This window comes from Lissotriton vulgaris, chromosome 2_1 (genome assembly GCF_964263255.1).
Source record: "Lissotriton vulgaris chromosome 2_1, aLisVul1.2, whole genome shotgun sequence".
NCBI classification, from domain to species: domain Eukaryota; kingdom Metazoa; phylum Chordata; class Amphibia; order Caudata; family Salamandridae; genus Lissotriton; species Lissotriton vulgaris.
In genome coordinates this window covers 170,636,461-170,659,655 of record NC_141687.1, presented here as the reverse complement: position 1 = coordinate 170,659,655, position 23,195 = coordinate 170,636,461, and the positions used below count along the sequence as shown (strand labels likewise).

General features: G+C 45.6%; 1 protein-coding gene across 1 annotated transcript in view; it reads right to left on the bottom strand.

Moving 5' to 3' along the window:
* Window positions 1–1,676: 1,676 nt before the first annotated feature.
* Window positions 1,677–23,195, bottom strand: part of LOC147729772 (BICD family-like cargo adapter 1) — a 96,972-nt gene continuing 75,453 nt past the window's right edge. The window contains exons 4-9 of the mRNA XM_086954655.1: window positions 20,145–20,291; window positions 15,944–16,123; window positions 11,897–12,073; window positions 9,027–9,100; window positions 6,079–6,199; window positions 1,677–4,103 (exon numbers count right to left, since the gene is read on the bottom strand). Coding sequence (XP_086810781.1) covers window positions 3,936–4,103; window positions 6,079–6,199; window positions 9,027–9,100; window positions 11,897–12,073; window positions 15,944–16,123; window positions 20,145–20,291 — 867 coding nt within the window. The 3' untranslated portion in view covers window positions 1,677–3,935. The remainder of the gene's footprint in view (window positions 4,104–6,078; window positions 6,200–9,026; window positions 9,101–11,896; window positions 12,074–15,943; window positions 16,124–20,144; window positions 20,292–23,195) is intronic.

Below are 23,195 nucleotides of genomic sequence, written 5' to 3'. Positions count from 1 at the left end.
AAAGGCCATATGAAACCCATTGTCAAAAAAGGTTACCTCCATAAAAGCCTTCCCAACCAGGCAAAAACTCCTCACATAACAAGCAATCAGGATCAAACATCCCTTCATAGTTTCCCATCCTGGGGGGGTAGTGGTGAAATTCTTCCTAGAGGAGTGAAAAGCTATAACTTCAGACAGATGGGTATTAGACATCATACAAAACAGGTATGCACTCCATTTAAAAAATATTCTACTGCCAGTCCCTCCATTAAATGTCACGATGGCTCATCTAGAAAACCTATTGCATGAGACATCTGTTCCCCTCAAATCCAGCTAACAAGGGTGTCCAGATAATTTTTGGTTCAAAAGAAAAGTAATTCTAAACAATTTCGGCCTATCCTGGACCTCGGACTCATCAACATATATATCAGAATGGAAACGTTCAGGATGTAGTCCCTCCATCTAATATTCCCGCACATAAGAAAAAACGATTGGCTTTGTGCAGTGGACCTTCGAGAGGCATATTTTCATACTCCAGTAGCTCAACGTCACAGACAATTCCTAAGATTTTTAGTGGAAACAGATCACTATCAATACCCTGTACATACATTTCCTCACAAGCCTCCATCCCTTAAAATCTTTCCAACGCCCCTCCCCCACTCAAACCCATCACCAAGGGTACACGGATTATAAGAATGTCCCCTCTGTGCCCCATTTTAGTTTGGACAGATTCGGTTCCTGCCAGTCATCTACCCAGGGTTGTTTTTTCCTTAGCCTGTTCATAAACTGTTCCAGCTCGTCCCAAGGGCCTGAGGGTGCCGAGATCAATTGAGGACCCAGTTATACCTCAGGTAAGGTCACATGGATGACTGGAATATGGCATATGGTCTGGGGCATGGGCATCCCTTGATACCCAGGGCCGGAGTTCCAGCAGGCTCACAGACTTCGAGACGCCAGACAATTCACCATTTATACCTCAGGAAGGCCGGCATTAATGGTTTGTGTATGGTGGATGGGCTGAGCTCCAGGCACTGGCCTGCAGTGCCCTACTTTAACCGAGGCAGAGATATACAATCCTGCCAGAATTATACAATACACTCTCCTCCAAAATCCATGTTGTGAGATTCATCTTTTACCTGTTAAAATTTTGCTAGCGATATTTGCAAGGTCAATATTTTTACACACCCTTAATGGTAGCGCAAGAAAAGGGGTCTTCATTAGACACAGATTGTGAATATGCGCTTAAGATATTCCTAGTACGATGCACTTTTAGAGACACTTTCTCAGACCCGGATTGTGATGAGTAAAATGAAGGATGGAAACGTGGGAGTTGCTTATTCATACATTCGCTATCAATATCATATTAACTGATCCTTATGAAGAATGAGAGAAACAATTGAATTAATTATGGAGTAAAAACTATATGCAAATGGATATTTGTAGTAGATCTTGATTATTTAATAAGGAGACTAGCTGATGATTTGTTTGTTGACCCATGCACTAGAACGAGTACAAAGATTTGAGTTCATTAGTAGAACTGTTCAGTAGGGATAGGTTTCTCCCTCCTGTTGAAAGAACGTTGGAATTGATGGTCCTCGAAGTACTCTCTTACACTTTAATTGCACTGATTCCAGCCTCTAGGTTCCTAAACTGAGTCAATCCCCGTGTTGTTTGAAAAACAATAAGAGAAACTGGCATCAAGTAAGTCAAACGTTTTATTAGAAAAAAATATACAATCTATAAGTGATGGAGAATCCTCTCATGAGGAGGGAGATCACTGTTTGACAATGTGACACCCCCCTCCCCCCGCCTCTCTCGTCTCACAGACTCTCTGGCAGGTTCTCACACAATTATTGCAATACTAATGAATAATGACAGTCACCTCTCGAAGAGGGGCAGGAATGTAGCTTCTTCTGGATCTTTCACCTGTGCCTACATGCTGCAGGTTCCTCGGTCTCCTTGCTGCAGCGAATTCATCATCGGTTCACTTAGATCTTCTCAGTGTAGGGAGGGTTTGCAAAGCCCATTGCCTTGTTCTGGACTTTTCTTTTTTTTTTGACAATAGATTCATAACATTTTCTCTATAGGTTCCTCCTTGCATGGAGTGAATCACCGATTCAGGATTCCTGCACACGGAGTCGATATCACCGCTTCTCTAGTTTCTTCACTTTCCATCGGTCTCACCCCGTGGATCTTCACTAATACAATATGCTTGACTCATATCAGAGAGGAGCTTGAGACATTTTAATATATTTCTACTTTTAGAAGTAAAAGCGAGAACCTCCAATGTGTGAGATACCCTCAAGCCCAGTGTGGTCGGCCCTCTAAGTTCCTTTCCTGTGTATTCATCCTTTGAACTGTGAACAATTCAGTACAGCAGGACCTTTTCGAACTATTGATGCCTTTTTCCTTTAATATGTAGTTTGCAACGTCTGGTCATTTTAGATTTGCTCACAATCTTTCTATATTGTTAGGCAACATTTTTTCTCAGCTCCTACGTTTTTTTGTGACGCTAGGGTTTTTCAAACACTACTTTTACTTTTTCTTAATTTCTTGTTCTCTATGACAATTTATTTGTCATAAAGGCAGTTGTATTAAATAACTGCTGGCACCATCACTAGGACATTCTTTGCCTCGCAGTTTAGTAAACGTTTGAGAACCGGTGACACTACCAGACTTTTCTTTAACAGACTGGGAAAGCAGACGTCTTCGAATACTAGCACTGAGATTATATAAAGCCATTCAGGGAAACCAAGCGGTCCGCAGAAAGAAAATTCTGCATCTGAAGTGGATATTCTCTGTTTGATTACGTGAAACAGGCCATGGATCCCCTTTTGAGGGGTTGGGGCGACACTATCCTAACTTTTCTGTTCCGCAAATTTCTAATAGCGGTTTGGTTCCTTCGGGGTGCACTTCACTGCTTCTAGTGACTACTGGAAAAGGAACTGAATAGGGTTTCTCCTAAATAAAATGATTAGGCTGGTACTTGAATGTTTTTTTTATTAAAAAAAAACACCCATCAATGAGTGATTCTGCTCCAGTTTTGGGGAACTCAGTCACCAGTGCAGTATTTAATGTCTTCCTTGGAAACTCGCCCTATTGGTTATTGGACGTGTTGTATAACTTTCAGCTTTGTCTGTCCTCACTTTTTCACAATGATGGACGACTCCTAAAGCCAGATATGTTCTTCATAGTCATAAATTCCACTATACCTGAACAACCTCATCATTATCTATAAAGATATATACCCAGTAGATTCATGCTTCTCCCGACCCCGAGGCCCAACTAACAGAAACATAACTCTCTCCCACTGCACCTGATCCTGAACTGACTGCTCCCCTCTACTAGGAGCAAGGCTCCAATGCTTACCAAATGAGTTTGCACTCAATGCAAACGTGTACAGAAGTCTGTTTGGGTATTACTATCGTACGATCATGCTTTTGGGGAAAGCAATGTAAGGCTTTCTTGCTTTTGGCGTGTAGAAGGTTTCGTTGTTTTTAAGCAGCCCGCCTTAGGATCCAAGCTAGCACACCACTGGCTAGCTCAAACGCCCTCCAGGTTATCTCACTATAAGTCATAGAAGACAGGTTACTTTGCGTCGTCTCTTTGCAGGCATCGGTCAGAGGTGCCTCAATGTTTTCTTGCTTTAATCTGTAGATCACAGATTCCTCAAAATGTCATTGAAGGCAATAGATCAGATGTTTCTCAGTGTCTTCTCACTGCAGGGCTGGATAAAAGGCTTTCCATCTGTCCGGGTTGCAGGTGATACTGTCGATCACAGGTTGCTCGGTGCCTCCTGAGACAGCAGAGCACAGGACCCTCTGGGTCACTAATGCAGGGTATACATTACAGATTCACTCTGGTCTCCTCATTTCCGGAGAAGGGCGGCCTGGTTTTCCTTGATGCAAGGATTAATATCAAAGTCTGTGATTCTTCTGTTTGAATTCTCTCTCTCCTCAGAAATTAAAGAGTGCGAAGAAACCTTTGCGGTCTGTTTGGGTTTTTTCTTTAGCACGGTGCAGGAAGTCGGCATGTGTGCTGATCCCTTTGACTTCTAACACTGTGTTTTTCTCTCTCTGTTGTTGGCTCTTGACCTGCTCGCTGATCACTCTTTGCATGTCTTCCTGGAAGGAGAAACAAATAAGACGTGGTAAAGTGTGCAGTTACCAGATGAAAATATTTTGAACCCACATCTCTTAAAAGGAGAGATTGCTTGATCTTAGAATCCACCCCCCCTATATATCTGGAGAAACAGATCACACATGTCCATCCATGCACACCTTTTTCCCAAAGGGTAGAAGATGATGAGTGGAACAGACAGACCGAAAAGCTAAGTTAAAGAACGCATACATGAAGAGTGCTATAGTGGTTCCAGCAGACAGAAAGACTTGTCTTAGGGGGTCATCATGTGGGGTCTCCTGGGGTGCGCTACATATAGATCCAAAGTTTTGATGGGGAGAGTACGTGTTGGTGGGAGCTTATGGTAGGGAAAAGAAGCCTAGGTGGATAGTAAAGAGAACAAGCGTTGGTAGTAGAGAGAAATGGCATCAGAGAAAGACAGATGAGAATGTGAGAGCCAGTATGAAGTGGGCAATAGAAAGCATAACAGGAAAGAGAGAGAGAGAGACTTTGAGGGAGTCAGTGCCTCAGTACATTGAGGGTGAGTACCTGCTGTGGGGGCGAGAGCCCAAAGTGTGACATACGATAAAACAAGGTTATAAGAAAAGTGCACATGACATTTGAAGATAGCTTTTAGCTTGTGACGTAAGCTACAGTGGGAGTAAGATTACACAACAGCAGAGAGTGGTAGAAAGACAGCTGAGAGAAACTGAAGAAAACCTAGATTGAGAAGGATCATTAGATGGCCAAGAGAATGTAAAGAGAACATAGGCACCTCAAGGTAAGAGGTGAGAGAGCCCAAGGTGATGAAGAGAGGGAGAGAGTCCATGGTGGGCGATAGTAAGTGCAAGAGATGGGTGTGAATGAGTAACATATGGAGGATGAAACTATCAGCAGTGGGGGACAGAAGCCTGAAGGTCTGATTCACAAAGGGCCTCTGCAGTTATGGCGGAGACCCAGCAGTCGTGGAGGAGTCTCCGCGCTCGTGGCGGAAGCTCCGCATTGAGAATTCTTACTGCAGAGATTCTGCCACAAGTGTGGAGACTCCCCACAACTGCGGGGCCTCCGACATGAGTGTGAGGCCCTGTACAAATCAGGCCCAGAGTCAGATTGACGTCAATAATGTCTGATATGGTTTTTAAACAGAACTCAATCTAGATGAAAGAATGAGCGTAAAGTCAATCACAATGAGTAATCCGGTGGCAGATGAGAGAAGATTGCCGGGATGGGTGATCTGAGAAGGTGCCCATGCTGGGTAAACGAGAGAGAATAAGAGCAGAAAGCCTAAAATGAGAGTGTACGCATCGTATGGGTGAGGTTGGTATTCCAAGTGAGTTGAAAGAGATGGTTTGAGGTGAGACTGAGTGGTATTAACCCTGAACAGGATGAGAGTGTTTATGTGATGGGTTACAGGACTTTTTAGACTCTGGCATTGGTGAGAAAGAGATAGGGCACAAGGTGAATGGAAGGGAAATTGTGTATCTAAATGGGATGGGCTTAGGTGGGTGGCATGCAAAGACGCAGGCTCAAGAGGCGACAGGGTGACCTTGAGGGAGGTTAGAAAGAGAGGGCATATGGTATGTGAATGTGAGCGCAAGGGTGTATGAATTAGCGAGTGGAATCATCATCAGTTCGGAGTGGATAACAGTTTACCTGATTGAGGACCTGAGTGAGCAGGATCCTTAACATCTGCATGAGAATTTCATGCCTGAGTGTGGTAGTGTCTGCTGCAGTGGGAGTTTTATCCACATCATAGCATGTCTGTGATTGCCTGTAATTGAGTATGTGTTTGTGGAGTGAGTGTTTGTGGGCTGGCCGAGATAGTAAGGAATTTGTGAGACATACTGCCTTTTTCAGGTCTGACATTCCTTCGAAACTCTCAACCCTTGTACACAATCATTGGAAGGAAAATTCAGAGCGCCATAGAAGAGAGGCCATTCTTTAAAACCATTTGGTTGTAGAGGGGGAGAAGGATCTTACTTGCCAGGCCTCCAGTTCCTGGGAGAGCTTCACCTTTTCATGCACAGCTTCAAGTAGCTGCTTGTTCAGGGAACTGAGCTCCGAGCGACATTTGCTCAATTCCAATTCCACTGCTGTTTTCCTGTAAAATTAAGAGAAAATTCCTTAGTGATTCCATTAGCTAGGAAGTGTCTTAAGGCATCAGATCAAGTCAGAATCTATGTGATCCCTTAAGGTGATAGTGGTAAAAATAGGTGCAAACGATTTCTGCGTCAGTAGTGAGTTAGGCTTAGTCGCCCTATTGTGCTACAGTGTTGTACTCTGTATCACTTGCAGTTATGAGATTGTGGTAGGTCACAGTGCGAAAAGGGGCACATACATTTTTTGCAGCTGTTACATCTGTTATATCCTACTTTTCAGGGAATGTTAAACTGAGAACATAAATCTGACATAACCAGTAATAATGTTATGAAATTGTAGCTCCTGACTGAATGCTCAAAGCTTAAAGAGGTCTAGTGACAGCTCCTTCATATTCACAATTTATAGAGACATTAAGCTCTGCAACAAGTGGGCTGGAATCCAAGTACACGCTGTAACAATTTGAGGATCTTTAATTTGTGTGCTAACACATAAATGCCAGTCCACACCTCCTTCTATGGCTGTTGCACTAAAAGGTTTATTGCTCAGTCCCACCTACTTCAGCGCATACATGATCCTTCTGGCCAATGTCATCCGCGGGCATGACATCAACATCCTCTTCTACTCCGATGACACACAACTCATACTTTCCCTCTAGGATAAGATCCCTACAAAAGAAACACGTTCACCGCCTGCATGTCTGAAGTTTCTAAGTGGATGAGCCAACTGTCTCAATCTCAACACGAAGACAGAAGTAGAGATTTCAGCAAGAACACCTCACCATGGGACTCCAACTGGTGGTCAGTAGAACTGGGACCCACACCCAGCGCCCACCTAAGGGACCTTGCAAGAATCATAAACAGCAAACTGGACATGACCACAAAGGTCACCGCCACCACTGCATCCTGCTTCCACAACCTGAAAATGCTCAGTAAGATCTTCTGACGGCTTCCAAGCAACACTAGAAAGAATGCCACCCCTGCCCTGGTCCCCAACAAATTGGACTATCGGAACACTCTCTACGCTGGAATTTCCAGGCAACTCACCAGAAAACTGCAAACCATCCAGAACTTGGCAGCCAGATTCATCCTCCACCTCCCACACAGAACTCACGTCACACAACACCTCAGGGTGTGCCACTGGCTCCCAATACCAGAATTTGCATATTTTAAGCTCCTTACACACACATTCAAGACACGATACATCTTAGGCTCCACCTACCTGAGAAGTCGCATTTCCTTCTACCAACCACCTCCTCTCCGCAGAACTCCTACCCGCACCCACCCCACGCATACACAGAACCAGATCAGGTGAATGGGCGTTCTCTTACATTGCTCCTGAAGCATGAAACGGCCTCCCGCTTCACATCAGAGCCTCCGCCTCTCTTCCTGAATTCCACAAGAAGCTGAAGATCTGGCTTTTCAATTAACCAACCTTCCGTAGGCAGTACTAGGTGTGCGCGCACACACACACACACACACACACACACACACACACACACACACACACACACCCCCCCCCCTCCCGGAACCCTAAGATAAGTGTGCTTTACAAATACACATAACATAACTGTATTCTTTATTGCTCTTCATAGACTAGACTATGTGGCCTATCTCCTAGTTGGGCATCATCAGAAGACTAGGATGGATCTGATAAGGGGTTTCCTAGGTGTGGCAGAAACAGTGCTAAATATCTCACAGAGCTTATGTAATATATACAATGAGAAGTATGAGTTCAGCCCTTGATTGCTGTGCCATTCATAAATCAGCAGTTGATCTTACTCGTCAGTAAAGACGTATGAACTTTGGCCACTGAAATAGGAATATTGCTGTTTCATGGGTGCTGAAGTAAGGAGAGTTCACAAAGGAAGGGAATTCGGTTTTCTTTATTTACAGACTTGGGAAAGCATTTTCTACAGTGTATGTGAATAGTGGCCAAAATTGACCCTTCTATAGCCGTTTACTGCTGCTTGTACTTCTTTAATTTTATTTAACCAAGCAAGATGACAAAAGGTTGGAAACTGAATGGTAAATAGGGCTAGTTCAGTTTCTCACATACAACTACGTATCTGATGGACCAGTAGGGCTGAAAGAGAGTCAGACACATATCAGACACACCGTTGGCAGATAGGGCAGTGAAAGGATAATTGGGCACATATCGGACAGGCTGGTAGGGCAGGGGCCAGAGTCAGTCATGTCAAGTGCACCTCTGATTTACCGTAGGGCTGATGCAGTCTGTCACCTTTAAAACACATCTCTGAAAGCCTGTTGAGGACTCAGTCACATGTCAGATGTACCTGTGAAAGATCAACAGGGCAAGGCCAGAGTTGGGTAAGTAGAGTTGGGTGAGCCAGTGAAGGCTCGAGCCAGATGCCAGGCTCAATCAATCAATCAGAGTTTTATAAAGTGCGCTACTCACCCATAAGGGTCTAAAGGCGCAGGGGGCAGGGGGGAGCGGGGTGCAGCTACAGTTCAGTCGAACAGCCAGGCCTTGAGGTTCTTCCTGCAGGTGTGTAGAGTAGGGGAGCTTCTGATGGCTGTGGCTCGGCTTACGGTCCTTTGGACCCTCAAGCCCAAAACAATATATATTGACTGAAATCAACAAAGGTTAAAGGTATAAAGGGATGCCCAGCCTATATTGTGTAAATGAAAAGCTACGTTTGAATACTAAGTTCTCTTAGAGGAGCTCTGGGTCTTTTGATACTATGGTGATTGCCACTCTGTAAAAGGCCTTTTGTGTGCAAGCTTTGCAGTGTGGAGATGTCTCAGAACTTGACCAGTGATAAGCCCTCCTACATTGCTCTTCTGTCAGCCGTTGGCATTGGTTCTTACTTGGTGATGGCATCATCTCGCTCCTGAATGGTGAACTGGAAATTCTTCTCAGCTTGATCTTTGAGACACTGGATCTGCAGGAAGCAGAAAAGAAGATAAGTGACAGCAGCAGAAGGCAAGAAACCCTTTCACAGTATTCAACACAGGCGCTGGGGGTGAAATGGAGCATGCTGCAGCAGTTCCCTCTCAGGCCCGGAATACCATTTCTGAAAACCGAGGCGAGAATCAGGAGAGGGAAGGGAAGGGATGAATTACTACACCTGGGCCCTCATTACGAGTGACACAGTAACAGACGTGGTATTTATCGCACTTGATAAAAGCCAACTTTGCAGAGTAAGAATTTATTGGGTGTGATAAATACCACCCAGCTAGGAGTTTTTACGAAATAAAATATGGATTTTGGTTCTTACTGCTCCAAAATATACCAGTAATGGGGAAGTATACCAGGAATGTACCAGTATTGGGAAAGGGGTCTCCCATTGCCAAGGACAAGTGACCCATAAATGATTTGCTCTATTACCGCAGGATTTCTGAAGATCCAGATCCTTTACCCCCCTCTTTTTGGATCCAAAATATACATGTTTTGGTCTATGGCAGGTAGTGGAGCACTCCAGAGTTTTCACCTTCATCCATTTGTGTCCACTGTTTTATTCATTTGAATTTTGCACTGAATGAATAAAAGGATTCCCAGTTCTTCTAGCAGGAAATGATCTACAGAAACTAAGGGCCAGATGTAGGTAAAGTTTTGCGAGTCCTTAATAGCGATTTTTATCGAACCACTATTAAGGACTCGCAAAATGCCATGTAGGTAGGAATCACAATATTTTTTGTTTTTCTTTAATATTACTTAATTGCAAATTGCGAGTTGCAATTAAGGAATACCTTCCCATTCATTCCTAAGGGTCCAGAGGCCCATAGGAATAGCGCCCGCAATTTACGAGTACCCAATAGTACCCAGGGCATTAGACCGTTTTACATGCACACCTCATTACATTACACATGGTCCGATTTAAATTTTTAGGCAAAACTCACTCGAAGTTGAGCCGACTCCAGAACACAGACATGATTCCTCAGTTCCAAAATAGGGAGCTCTGGCTATTGGGCCACATCTCCTCCCTTCTTTGCCTTGACTTCTGAAAAGCTATGTGCATATCAAGTGAATTCTTCCTCAGGTTAAAAGTAATAAGCACCTCGCACAAATATACTTCGTCACAGAACAAGGGTGAATGGTCAGTTCCTTATGCAGCTGAGGTATCACTCAGGATAGAGATGACAGGACAATTACTTAGAGCGAAGCTTCCATTGAGGACAGAAGTGACTAAAAACTGACTATGTGCAGTATGGCCACTCTCCAGGAGAAAGGTCGAAGAGCGACAGTTCAGCAAAGGGAAGTATCATGGAAGCCGCAGAAGTGCAGGGCCAAGCATCCTATATAGAAATAGGGAATGCATTCAGCAGAAGAGCGGTCTCTTGCTCTCATCGTGGGACTGAACCCTGAAGCCATCAGTGCAGTGTTGTGGTACTGCATTGAGATTGAACCATTAGACATTAGAGCCCTCTCTTGGTACCACTGTGAATATTGATCTGTAGACGGCATTGCGGTCTCTTGGTCAATCAGTGTGGTGAACCCTTTGACACCAAGAGTTACTTCTTGGTATAGTAGTGACAGTGAATCCTTCGACAGGAGGATCTTCTCTTGGCTTAGCAGTGGGAATGGACTCTTAGAGTATGATTTATAGATGGCCGGGTGGGTTCTCCATCACAAGCTTGACCGGTATCCCATCTAACTCATTACAAGTGCATTATATCCCAATGCACTTACAATAAGCAGGCAGGTTATCTGTTATTTTGTGTTTGAGTACCTGTCTACCAAACTCTAAATCAGGCCCTTAGACAACAAGGCTGTCTCTTGGCATTGCAGTCAGGCCGAGTCCTCGAACTGGCATGTCCTCTGTTGACAGAAAGGAGACTGCAGCCATGCTACATCCACTTTCTGTGAGATAGAAGTGCCTTGGACAGCAAAAATGTCCCTTCACCATATTTTGCTGTTCCTTTTACTCTTCAAACTACCCACTCGCCTTGTAGCGTGCAGTAAAGCCAACACAACTTTCTTTTCCCCACAAAGGCCATGTTAACAGGTACAAGAGAAGCCCTATGAAAACAAGATATGGCAAAGCCAATCGGTGTTGCCTTTGGGACCCATTGCCTTTGCCAGTGCCTTTAGGTGATGCTGTACAGCATGGCATGAGTGCCTACAGCATGCCATGTCTGCCTACAAAATAATGCGGGTACCTTTTATTTTACCGATCCGACATAGATCACTAAGGCATATGGTTCGGCAGTAATTAGCGGATTGAGTCGCCCCAAGAAAAGAAAATATTTTTCAAAAAATAAAGACGGGTGTGAGTAAATGCTGGGAAACTCAGTGGGGAGAGGGTGAGGGAGGAGTAAAAGAAGCATGCATGTAAGTGCAACAAGGGCAAGTAAAAAGCAGAGACAGTATCACGGAGTGTGGAGTGCAAGGTGGAAAAGCACACAAGGGAGAGAGCTGGAAAACACATGCATTCTCATGGAATGCTTAAGCAAAAAAGAAAAAAGTAGTTCCATAAAAGTGAGCAGTGAAAGTATAGGCCAGCCAGTCAGAGAGATGGTAAAGAGGTATTGCTCCGTGGAGGGACAAACATATGATGGACTAGCAGAGACAGGGACAGCTATCGAGTAAGAAGCAAGCAAATGAGAGAGACAATAAAGCCAACCAGTGGTAAGCAGTGGGTAGGCAGTAAACCCCTATAAGTTCTTGGTAAGCTCACAATAGGTATTTTACAAGCAGATAGCTTGCACTCTCTGGTAAGATTGACCTAAAAACACACCTGTTCCTGCAGATTCTGGTTGCGAGATTGTTCACAGGTCTGGTTAGCAAGTATCCCTTCCTCCAGACTCTGCGCCAGGTCAGCCAGCATGGACTGTGCCACCATCACACAGGGCGGGACTGGCGTTCCCTCGCTGGTCTCCAACTCCTGTCGCACTGCTTGGATTTCTGCTGCGACCTGGAGAGAGAGAGAGAGTTTAATGCATCTGCAGTAGTCGCGAAAACAGTGCAAAGGGTACATTGGCATAACAATCCAATTCGGAAACCTTCCACAACCCCATCCCAGCTTATAAAATTGTAATGTGCCTTCTTCCCTTAGGCTTCACAAAGCTGACCAAACCTGAGCACAGTCAGTTTTAGTAAGCTGCCTGTATACTAGAAATCTGCAAAACGTGCATGATGGTAATTATTTATTAATTTAGAAATATTCTAAAGCACTACAAATCCCTTAGGTCACCCCAGACTACTGGAGCAGAGGAGAAAAAAGTACAATGAAACGAAAGTTCTGAAAACATGTGAGTTAGAGTCCAGAAGAACGTGTAGAAGGCACCGATATCTGAGATCAGACTCCCATGAGGATGGTGGACTTCATTAAAAACCTGCTTGAAATGTCTGGTTTTCAGGAGTTTCCTGCACTGAAAGGGACAAGCTTCCTTTCAGAGTTGAGGGCTAAGGTTATTCCAACATTTTGGACCATGGACCGCCAAGGATTTCAAACCATACTTTAGTCTCTTCCAGGAGTGTTGGTTTTCGGGTGTAGAGCAGAGGATGGCACATCCTGCATGGAACGCAGTGGTTTGCCAGTTCCTGAATACAGCCAGGTCCATCGCTGTGTGCATAACACAGCGCTTTGAACTAGAGTCGGAATTAAACTTGAAGTAACCGGAGAGCTTTCAGGGCTAGATAAAATGATCACATTTTTTGTATTGTGAGGATACGTATTTTTATTAGTATATTACAGTAGTCAAGTCAGACAAGAGCATGTGCTAGCCCTATTTGGTGGTTTGTGTAGTAGAGGGCGGATTCTCCAGCGGTGCAAAAGTTGTAAATTCGTTTTCTTTGTTACTGCATTGATTGGTGGAGTGAATTTGAGGACCCAACTGAAAATTATGCCAGATTCCTCGCCTTTTGGGACGAGACCAGAGGGGATACTGGCCCCACTTGCAAGGCCCCCGGACAGGAGGAGACCCTGAGCCAAATCCTCCTACGATTAAAACTTCTGTCTGCTGGTATGTCTCTCTGTCTTAACAGTATCTGGACATCATCCATCTACAGCTGGAATCTATCATGATGATGGTCTATTACTTGTTATGAAGTTAAGATGGTGTTGTGCTGTATTCCTACTGATGAATTCATGGCTATTGCAGATCTTGCTTTAAGAAGTTAATGGCACCTTGACAATGGCCCTGGGTGGTGCAAGGTGAATATATCCGCACTTCGGGGGTGAAGATTAACTCTTCCAAGATCAGAAAACTCAAACAATGGATGCTTATTAAGGTGTGCCAATCCCAGCTGAGAAACGCTGGAAATCACATGTTCCTCGGCTCACTAGGAACATCACAAGAACCTGCAACTGAAGGGGCACCATCGACACCTACAAGACCCTTTAACCATGTGGTCACCAGTGGCCTGGAACTGTGCAGTCAAAGCACACATCTAGAAGGTCCTGAAACTGTGAGGACACCACGGGCATCAATAAGCGGACTGCAGACAGCCATTAAGAACCAGGAACCGAGGGGACACCCTGGATCCCAGCAAGAAACTGTCATTGAGACCTCAAAATACATTTCCACCAAAATTATCTAAAATAATTGTCGTTGCGGATCTGAAACTGCGGGGGTACAAGGGACATTCACACGAACTTGTGGGACCAACATGTTAGGTTATGTTATTGATTATATCTAAAGCGCACATTCAGCAATCAGTCTCTTGGCGCCGGATTGCTAATACGGCCTGGGTCCCTGGATATTGGTAAGCCTGTTTGAACAACCATGTCTTCAGAAGCCGTCTGAATCTGGTGTAGTTTTCAGTGGACCCAAGGTCCACTGGCAGAGTATTCCAGACTCGCGGAGCAATGACGGAAAACCTGTGTCCTCCAGTCCGTTGGTTTTTACACAAAAGGACCACCAGATAATGTAGATGGCTATATCTCAGCTATCGGGTAGGACAATACTTGTTGATCTGTGGCTTCACAAAAGCAGAACAGTTCAGATACAAGCCCCTAAAGACCATGCACCACACCTTGAACATGGGTCTCTGCGTGACTGGCAGCCAGTGAAGGTCTTTCATCACGTAGGAAATATGGCTATATTTGGGCAGATAACATACCAGCTGGGCGGCCGGATTTTGGATTACCTGAAGTCTGCGCAATAGGATTCGAGGGAGGCCTAAGTAAAGACAGTTTGCATATTTAATTCTCGACGTTACTAGGGCTATTATTAACTGGGTCAGAGCCTCCCTGGTAAGAAATGTCCTCATCTTTTTTATGCTCCGCAGTTGGTAGAAGCTTGCCGAAGGAACGGTGCCTACGTGCTGCTTAAACGATAGCTCCTCATCAATGATGACCCCAAGGCTTTTTACCGCCTTTTTAGGGGCAGGCGGAGGATGGAACCAACGTTCCAACTTACTTTTTGTGATAACTATCTCCGTTTTATCCGAATTAAACTTCAACTTATTGCAGTTCATCCAGTCCGGGATGAACCGCATAGTGTCCTGAAATTGTGGTCTAGATGTGGGGCGATAGTTGATCACGAAGAGTAACATGTGCATCAACAGGACCTGTTTATAGAAACATACACAAAAATGTCTTCAAGTGACTGTTTATTTATAGGGCAAAAGAAAAAAATATATATCCAAGAGCATACTCAATGGTAAAGAAGACCTCAATGCGACCACTCTGTTTCCCACTCTTCATCAGCAGATCTGATGCATCCTGCGAAGACATTTACTTTGATTTATTCTCTTCTTGATTTTACGAAAACCTGCTATTCATTCACCTCAGGTTGCTGCCAGTCCAGTTGTCACCGAGGTCAAAACATTGACGCTTGTGACTTCAGACTTTTGATAAATATTCATGAATTTAGTACAATGAAGAATCCTACAGACTTGTGGTTATCTTAGAGGGCATGATAGCGAGCATTGGACTGAAGTGCCTTTTGATATCTCAGATTGAGTTTGCTCGATTGTTTGTCACCGAACACTGCACCGTCACACCTCTTGCACATGCAGCACCTTCATGTTTTTGATTGTTTGGACATACCGGGTCTGGGTCTGCATAGCTTCATGTAATCGTGGGTTCAATACAATTTCACTGTATGTACTATACACACTGCTCTTGCTTCGTGTCTAGTGTGCACGTTTAATATACAAGAAATTAGGTCTTTCGTTTAGTGCTGATATTAATATTTAACTTAGCGCAGGTCCTGGGTGAATGCGTCTGTTCCTCCTGTATGTATACCATCGCCTGAAGAAACCATTATGGATTTTCCTCTTTGTCCGCTCGCCCCTTCTTGAAGCCTATATTGACTGGACATGCAACAGTGACGTCACCATGGCACCCACATGGAGCCCCCGGACACCGACAGAAGTGGGATTTTAAGTCACAGTGAGTGTACATCTACGTAGACCTGGGGCTGTGGGGGACTCTGGGAATTCTATCGATACCTCCCTCTTTGTTGTATAACAGGCATTTATCAAGAGTTAGAACTTTGGGGTGCATGATAACGTATAGGCCATGGAGCTGTGGGGTCATGTGAACATGTAATTGTAGGGACCTGGGTCTGTGAGCTCACAATAGAATTTTGCAGAGACCTTGTACCTTGGATTCACAATAGACACATCAATGGGTCATATATTTGTGGGGTTACCATGGACATCAAATAATAAATCTCAAAGTGTGGAGTCACCATGGACATTGGTAGAACCTGGTGTTGTGGGATCACCATGGATAACTGAAGGTGCCTACAGTGACCATACAGGTTTACTAATGTCCTCTCCAGAGCCCTCCTCTTCCCCTCCACACGGTCTCCCGCTCCCAGCTCCACCATACCTGCTGCCGCTCGCTGCACCAGCTCTCCCGCTCCATACTTTGCTCCATCTCGGACAGAAGGGAGGTATCCTGGGGCCCAGAGTGACTGAGGAAGGCTTCCTCCTGGAGCTCCTCCAGCTCAGCGCGGAGCGACCGGTTCAGCATCCGCATATCTTCTGAGTCACGCTGAGACTGGATCAGCTGCAAGAGAGGGCATCAGACATCATGTGAGCTGAAAAGGGGGCACGGAAGAAGAAGAGAGGCATGTGGTGGAGGTGTCTTGGGCTTTTTGTTTTGTACATGGGAGAGAACTGAGCTCCATAAATGTTCACTCTTTGACTGCGCCTCAAACACTGTTCAAGCAGTGGAGCCAGGCTCCTTAGAGGGGGGGAAGCCGCCCAGCCTCCAGGTTAAACAGAAAGGAAATGGATAAAGGAAGCAGGATGTCATCAGCTTCAACGTCCTGAGTTTGGCTTGGGCTCAACGTCTCCATGGACACCATCCAGGCAAGTCCCATTAATGGAGTGGGCTGGACTCTTACTGTGATGGACTCTTGCTCTGAGGCAGTGGTCAAAAATATCCTTGAGAATGTACTGAACAGTGATTTCCTGCAGGCCTGACTATCACGTGACATGGAGATTGAATTCCAGGGGAGCTATTCTGATAATGGTTAAAGCATTTATTGATGACTGAATTTTCGGAGTGGCGTCTGTAAAATAGTTAAAACACCCTCTTTCCTCACTGGTAATCACCCTGTCGCGCACCTCTCTCTCGCCGAAACAATTCTCTTGTATGAACTTCCTGTTAGCTTTAGTAATATCACGAAAGGCATTGTGGGTAAGCCGGTGTGCACTTCTCTACTAAGGGGTGCGGCGGTTTTTTTTTTCTTTTTGGGTTTAAGACAATAGAGACTGTCTCGTGAGGTAGACTCACTAAAGCTGACAAGGAAGAGGATATTATGTTGTTGATCAGAAAGAATGCATGTGCATGGGTGAGAGAGAGATTGTTTTGCTTTGTTGTTCAGTGGGCAGAGAGAAAAATAGGTTTTGTTTCGTGTGTTTTTCACGTCATTCGCTGTTCCTTTTTTATATTCCCTTCTTCATGCTGTACTGTGGGAATATGATGGTACTTCAAGAGTTCCTTGTTAGAGGGACTTAACTTATAAAACAAATGTGTTAGCTACGGTGTATCTAGTAATCAACATATTTAAAGAATATTTTAAAAAACAGTAGGTTTTAAAGAAAAGTGAAGGTTATATTTTTAAACCGGCTGATTTTGTATGTTTATAGTCTGAATGATGTGGTAAACGAACTAAACACCGGGGGGCGGTAAAGTGCTTTAGAAGGAAACAGTGCTCACAGCAATACCGTAAAAACTGTATATTTTACACGAGCAGCGTTTCTCTTTTGTGCACGTTACATTCGTAGGTCTAGCATAAGTTTTAAGCTGAGTGCTGTGACTGGAATAGGAGTTCGTGGGCGGCAGTGGAAGTTCCAGATTAGTATCATGAGAAGGAATGGTCAATGGTTTCTTTAAGGACGGGGGCTCGCGATACTTTGCTGCTCTCCGTGGTACTCCGAGCTTCGAGCAGGTCGTTTTAATTGCACCTTACCGGCCATTTCCTATGGCCACGTAAAGATGTTAAACACGGGGTTCGCCTAGGTAAGAGGTGCGCCGCCGACTTTCCTGCTGGCGCACAATCCGAATGATACACATTGGCTGTGACTTTTAGCAAGCCACAGTCAGGGCGTTCCATTGTCATGGGCAGTATGACAATGGACCGACAGTGGAGGCACAGCATGGCGCATCTCCTCCCATCCCAGGACTCAGGTGACGGAGTCCTCGGTGAGCTGCTGATGCTTTTGAGCAGTACAGGGGACGTTGGCTTTAGTCCCTCTTAGCAGGCCACAACGATCGGTAGTAAAGCTGCAGCAGGAGTTTGTAAGGAATTAAGCAATGGACATTGAAATGGGTCCCCTCCGGGCCCTGTAGTCATGTCCTCAGCTTTTCAGGCAAAAACACTCATTGATTTCTGAATAACGAGTGCACAAGCATTAAGATAAGCATGTTGTTCTTGCTTACATTTCACATACTTTACTCAGTCCTGCATTCCCTGTATGCGTTTGCTTTTTCCAGGAGGTTGTTACTGTTTTTTTTTCAGACAGAATATTACTCTTCTCTAGTGCATAATTTGAATAGGCGTTTATAGCGGAACACAATTGGATTGCATCTAAAGTTTCTTTTAGTGGAAGAGTATGGTGTTCAGTGGGGGAGAAGATGTGGCACTATGGCCAGAGCTGCCGAATTTGAAACTGGGGAACCAGGTTCAGCCTTCTCTCCTAAGGGAGCACATTCCCATGCTAGACCTTAGAAGGCCCCGCTAGACCTTAGAAGTGTTGGTGTCTTTGCACCAGCATGTCCCTAGCTGTGCAAGAGTGGGTTAACCATGAAGGTCTGTCCCCCACAATCCATACCGAAGTTCACCTTTAGTCTTCTGGGCAGGCCTACGAAGCAGCACACGCTAGAGCGACAGAATCACTGAGGTCATAGGACCCTGAGCTAGCCCGCCTCACCCATTGGTACCTTAGTTGGCCTTGTTTCTGAAGAAGTAGTGCAACTCACCAGGGAACGGCAATGCAGGATTTGCACGCACACCAAACTAAGTTTGCAAGCCTTAGGGTCTCTGCTTCATGCACAAGCACTTTTAACGTGTGCTGTCTGCTTTGGGGCCACGGAATTATGGAGCAATGGAGGATAAAATTATGTCACAGTGTTAACTAAATTACGCAGCAAAAATAGAGCTGCAGCGTAATGCGGTACATTTTCTGATGCCAATTGCTAGAAGGTGCGAATGATATCTACCAAAAGCCACAAAAGAAATAGATGGCTGCGGCATAATAACCCTATGGTGTATGAGATAATTTGCAGCCTGCTCCCTGCCCCTCATGGCTTCTACTGTGCCCCAGTGTTTCTTGTGCCCCACCTGGCACACATCTTGTCGGAGGATGGTGATGACGTTAACATTTTGCCCCCCCCCCCCTAGAAAAATTTCGCTGGATGCCCATGGGCCAGGGTGCACTGAGTGCTAGTGAGGAGTACGTTTCCTCACTCTCGCCTTGGCAGCACCAATGAATGAACTGAGGATTAGAAATGCAGCCCAAGGATGTAAGATCGAGTCCCTCCCAGGAGCTTTAGGAGTCACTAGGTGCTGACGACCATCTTAGATCTATTGACGTGATGGGCCGGCCAGGCTCTTGTCGGAGACGCAGGGATGATGAGAAGAGAGGGTAGAAGAGGAGTAGAACCCCTCTGCCTCCCCCTCTTCCGCCGCTGGATCAAAAGTGGGGGAGAGGTATGAACCTGTATGATACACAGGAAAAACGGACTACGCCAACTTTATTCAGAAAGAACAGGAATTTTACAAAACTCGTGGAACTAGGTGAGGCACGAACGTTTTTTGAGGGCGAATTTCCTTTAGGCTATTGTTTTCGTACTGATCACACAGGACCCCTTTGCTAAGCGCCGATATAATTAAACTTGTGCTCACTTTGTTCAGCCGTAAACCGTAATACAAGTTTGGAACGGACGTGAAATGTTATGTTATGTCGTTTTTGTACGGCGCACATTCGCTAATGATTTTCCCTCTTTGGTATCTGACGCAGACTGGTTGTGGGTTTGCTTGCTCAAGGGTTCGGGGGGGGGGGGAGGGGGGGCTGGGGGAAGAGGGTGCCCGTTTACAAAAAATTGGCAAGAAATGCTGTTATGTTTAGAAAAAATTTAAACTAATGATCCCCCCCGACCCCCTCTCCCAAACAAACTGGAGTTTTCTCCCATGGTGTGAGGGTCATTTTTTCCCACTGTCCCGACCCACCGGTATTACTTGGAGGGGATGGACAGCAAAACGCCATTTGATCACTTATTCTTAAATGGGCCGGTGGGTGGAGGCTAACATCCGAGGGCTCGTACTCCATTAGGCCGCCAGAGGAGTATGTCAGTGACTGAGCCAGAGTAGAGACCAACAGCAACATACTTACGGTCCGCCCGCCTCTACATCAGGCGGTTGGACCTTGACTTTGGCAACGAAGGCACTCCAGGCCTTTGCAACAGAACACACTCTCTGCCAGACTCTTATCAGCCCCCTAAGTCCTTGGCTTGACCATCACACACAGTTTCAACATTCAAGGATGAATGGCGGGCTCGGCCCTGCAAGAGTCCAGCTCACCTGCTCCATCAGCTCGCGGCTCCGCTCCTCCAGCGATAGCACCTTTGTCCTCAGCCCTTCCACCTGGGCCCGCAGCGCTTCGTTCTCTTGCATCGCAGAGCACACCTGCTGCTCCAAGTCCAGCTTTTGGTGCGATTCCCGCTCCACCTACAGAGACCAGTGACAGAAGACATACTTAGCAAAGCTTATATTGAAAATGACACTACCTGCTGGAACAACGAAGTATACGCGCCTATGACTGCATTTTTGGCAATGTAAACTCTGTTTAGGCGCTATGGTCATTTCTGTGGTCCCAGCACTTTGTCTTCTGATGTTTTTTATGCTGCCCTATGGGGCCCGACCTCCGCCATCCAGCCAAGAGTTCATTCAGCAGCACTCCAGCCCCTCCATCTAACATGGAGACTCATGGCGGATATTGATACATCCGTCCAAAGAACTCTCTACTTCTTTATTATTTACAAAGAGCTGATCCTGGAAGGTACAAGCTTCAAGGGACATAAACAGCCGATATATTGACATGGGGGGGGGGGGGCAACCACTGAAAGGTACAGAGAAAACACCCAACACCACATATTTACATCTAGACAAATAAATACCAAGAAACAGTTTAGTAGGAGTACATTCCACTGAAAACAACAGACAGCATGGACTTCAACCACTAGAAAGTGCAAAACCTGCACAGACCGATACTGCAGAACCCACAGACCAAGGCACATGTCTGAACAGAGATGACACACTACAGAGAAACAGGGACCCCTGCTTCAACAAAGTCTTTTGTCATGGCTGGGAGTACGTGTCAAGATATGTGGCCTGGGGGTCTCCAAATAACCCTCAAAGTCCCTATCCCTATTCCGGATCCGTATAAACTTTCAGAGAGACCTGGCTGGCACCAGGAAGCTGCCCCCATGATTGAGCGCATCATGGAAACGGATAACAGAGCAGAGCCGCATGCAAGGTTTGACCAGTCCGATAGGTTCAGAGCGGACAACTTTATACAATAATTGTGAGAAAATAGATTTGTCGTTCTGGTGATACATTTGTTGTACACAAGGCTTGCAAGTGTGCAGCCCTAAACACTGAGGGCTACCAGATCAGTATTCAGTAGGCACCCAGAGTTAACGTGGGTGTGCCCAAGATCCAGTCTCATACACTAAAGCAGCCCTCTTATGCTCCACCATAGAACATTGGCCTTGATTTCAATGTAGTGGCAGAAGTGAACACCCCTTGGTTACTACATCGTCACTGTTAAGTGGTAGGGCTGAGTTTACACCCTCCTGGGGCACCTGCATAACCCGTCTTACTGCTAAGATCACATGACGTGCTCTGAGGCTGCCCGCGGCCCACGCAGGGGGCCGCCATAGGAGGGCGGCCACCGTAGTGCCACGTTGGGCACAAACCCGACCTGTCTAGTGTTTGGACCCCCTCTGGGTCCAGCTCGACCTGTCGTCATTTCCGGCCCACCACAGGACGGGGGGCCAGTTTTATCTACCTCCCCCACCCATCCGGTCATGCTTTTGCACCGAGGTACCACAATCCCCCAAAATGGTTAGCACCGATTGGTTAGGCCACAGTGCAATTTGGCTGATCAGGTGGGCAGGGCAGCTTAGGGGTGTCACTGGTGCCTGCCCTTGGATCGCCTTTGAGTTGACCCACCATGTTGGCATATTTCTATTTTTTTAAATAAATATCTTTTATTGAAAAAGAAAACAAATTAGCCACAGTTGATAATAAAATAATACAGTGCATGCATCATGTGCAATCTTTTCGTTTTGCAGACCAGCCTAACCATACAGTACAGGTTAACAACTCAATTTGAGACCATGCTATGGTGAGGTGGCCTTCACACCTACATGTGGGGAGGATGGGTCAAGTGGTGCACATAAAATCCTCTGTGTTTATTCCAATCCCACCAAATCTTGGTCCATTTCTGTGGGCACCCTCTCCCCTTTATATATTACCCTTTCCGTCTATAGGCCTACGAGCCCCAGAGTTTGGGCACAGTGGCTCCCTTCCAGGTCCTTAAAATGTTACGTTTTGTCACCACATTGCCCAAGGCGACCCAGGTCCTTTCTTTTGCGGTCAAATCAGTTGCCTCCCATATATTAAGAAGACATAGCCGGTGTGACTTCCATAGATTTCCCGCACACTTCCCACATTTTCACTGTCACTTTTCCCCAGTACACTTGCACTATCGGGCAGTCCCACCACCGGTGTAGATATGTTCCCTCTTGACCACAGCCTCTGGAGCATAATGGGGAGCTCAAAATACCCATTTTAACCAACATCACGCTTGTGTAGTATACTCTATGTAGGAGCTTAAGCTGAATTAATTTGAACCTGGACCAAAGTGCCACCTCCCGGGGTGACACCAGTGCCTCCTGCCAGTCATCATCATCTAAATCTCCCACATCCTCTGCCCATTTGACCCTAGTTTTGTCTAGCGCATCTTTTGTAATATTTAGTATCTTCCTGTAAGTCAAGGTATTTTGCTTGGTCTTTGAGGTAATCATCAAGGAGTATATCTTCTAAGGGCGTGGCGGCCGGCAGTTCTGTACCCCTGGGAATAGTCCTGTGCAACGCATTCCTGACCTGCAGGTATCGAAAGGTCTCCCCCACACTCAACTCGTAGTCACGCTGTAGATCTCCAAGAGAACTACCTTACCTCGCACCCAAACATCACTGACCCTCGAGAGTCCAATCATAGCACATTTGTCGAATTCAGCACAATTTGCCAAAATCCCAAACCGGTCCGTCTCCAATAAGGGGGGTGGCCTGTGTAATCTTTTTTTTCCATCCCAATGCCGATGTGGCCGCCTGCCAAAGCATGACCGTGGTCGCCGTTGGAGTATACAGTGGACTATGTGCCTTTTCCCCATACAATGCCCGCTGATATGTCCCTGGTGTCATATTATATCTGTCCATCCTGTAGGCAGGATCAGTTATCGGCCAATGTGTTGGCATATTTCTTATGCAAAATAAACCTGCAGCAATATTTTCTCGAACAACTACTGTGTCTTGTGTGTTCTTTATTTGGTATTGCTGTGCTTATGG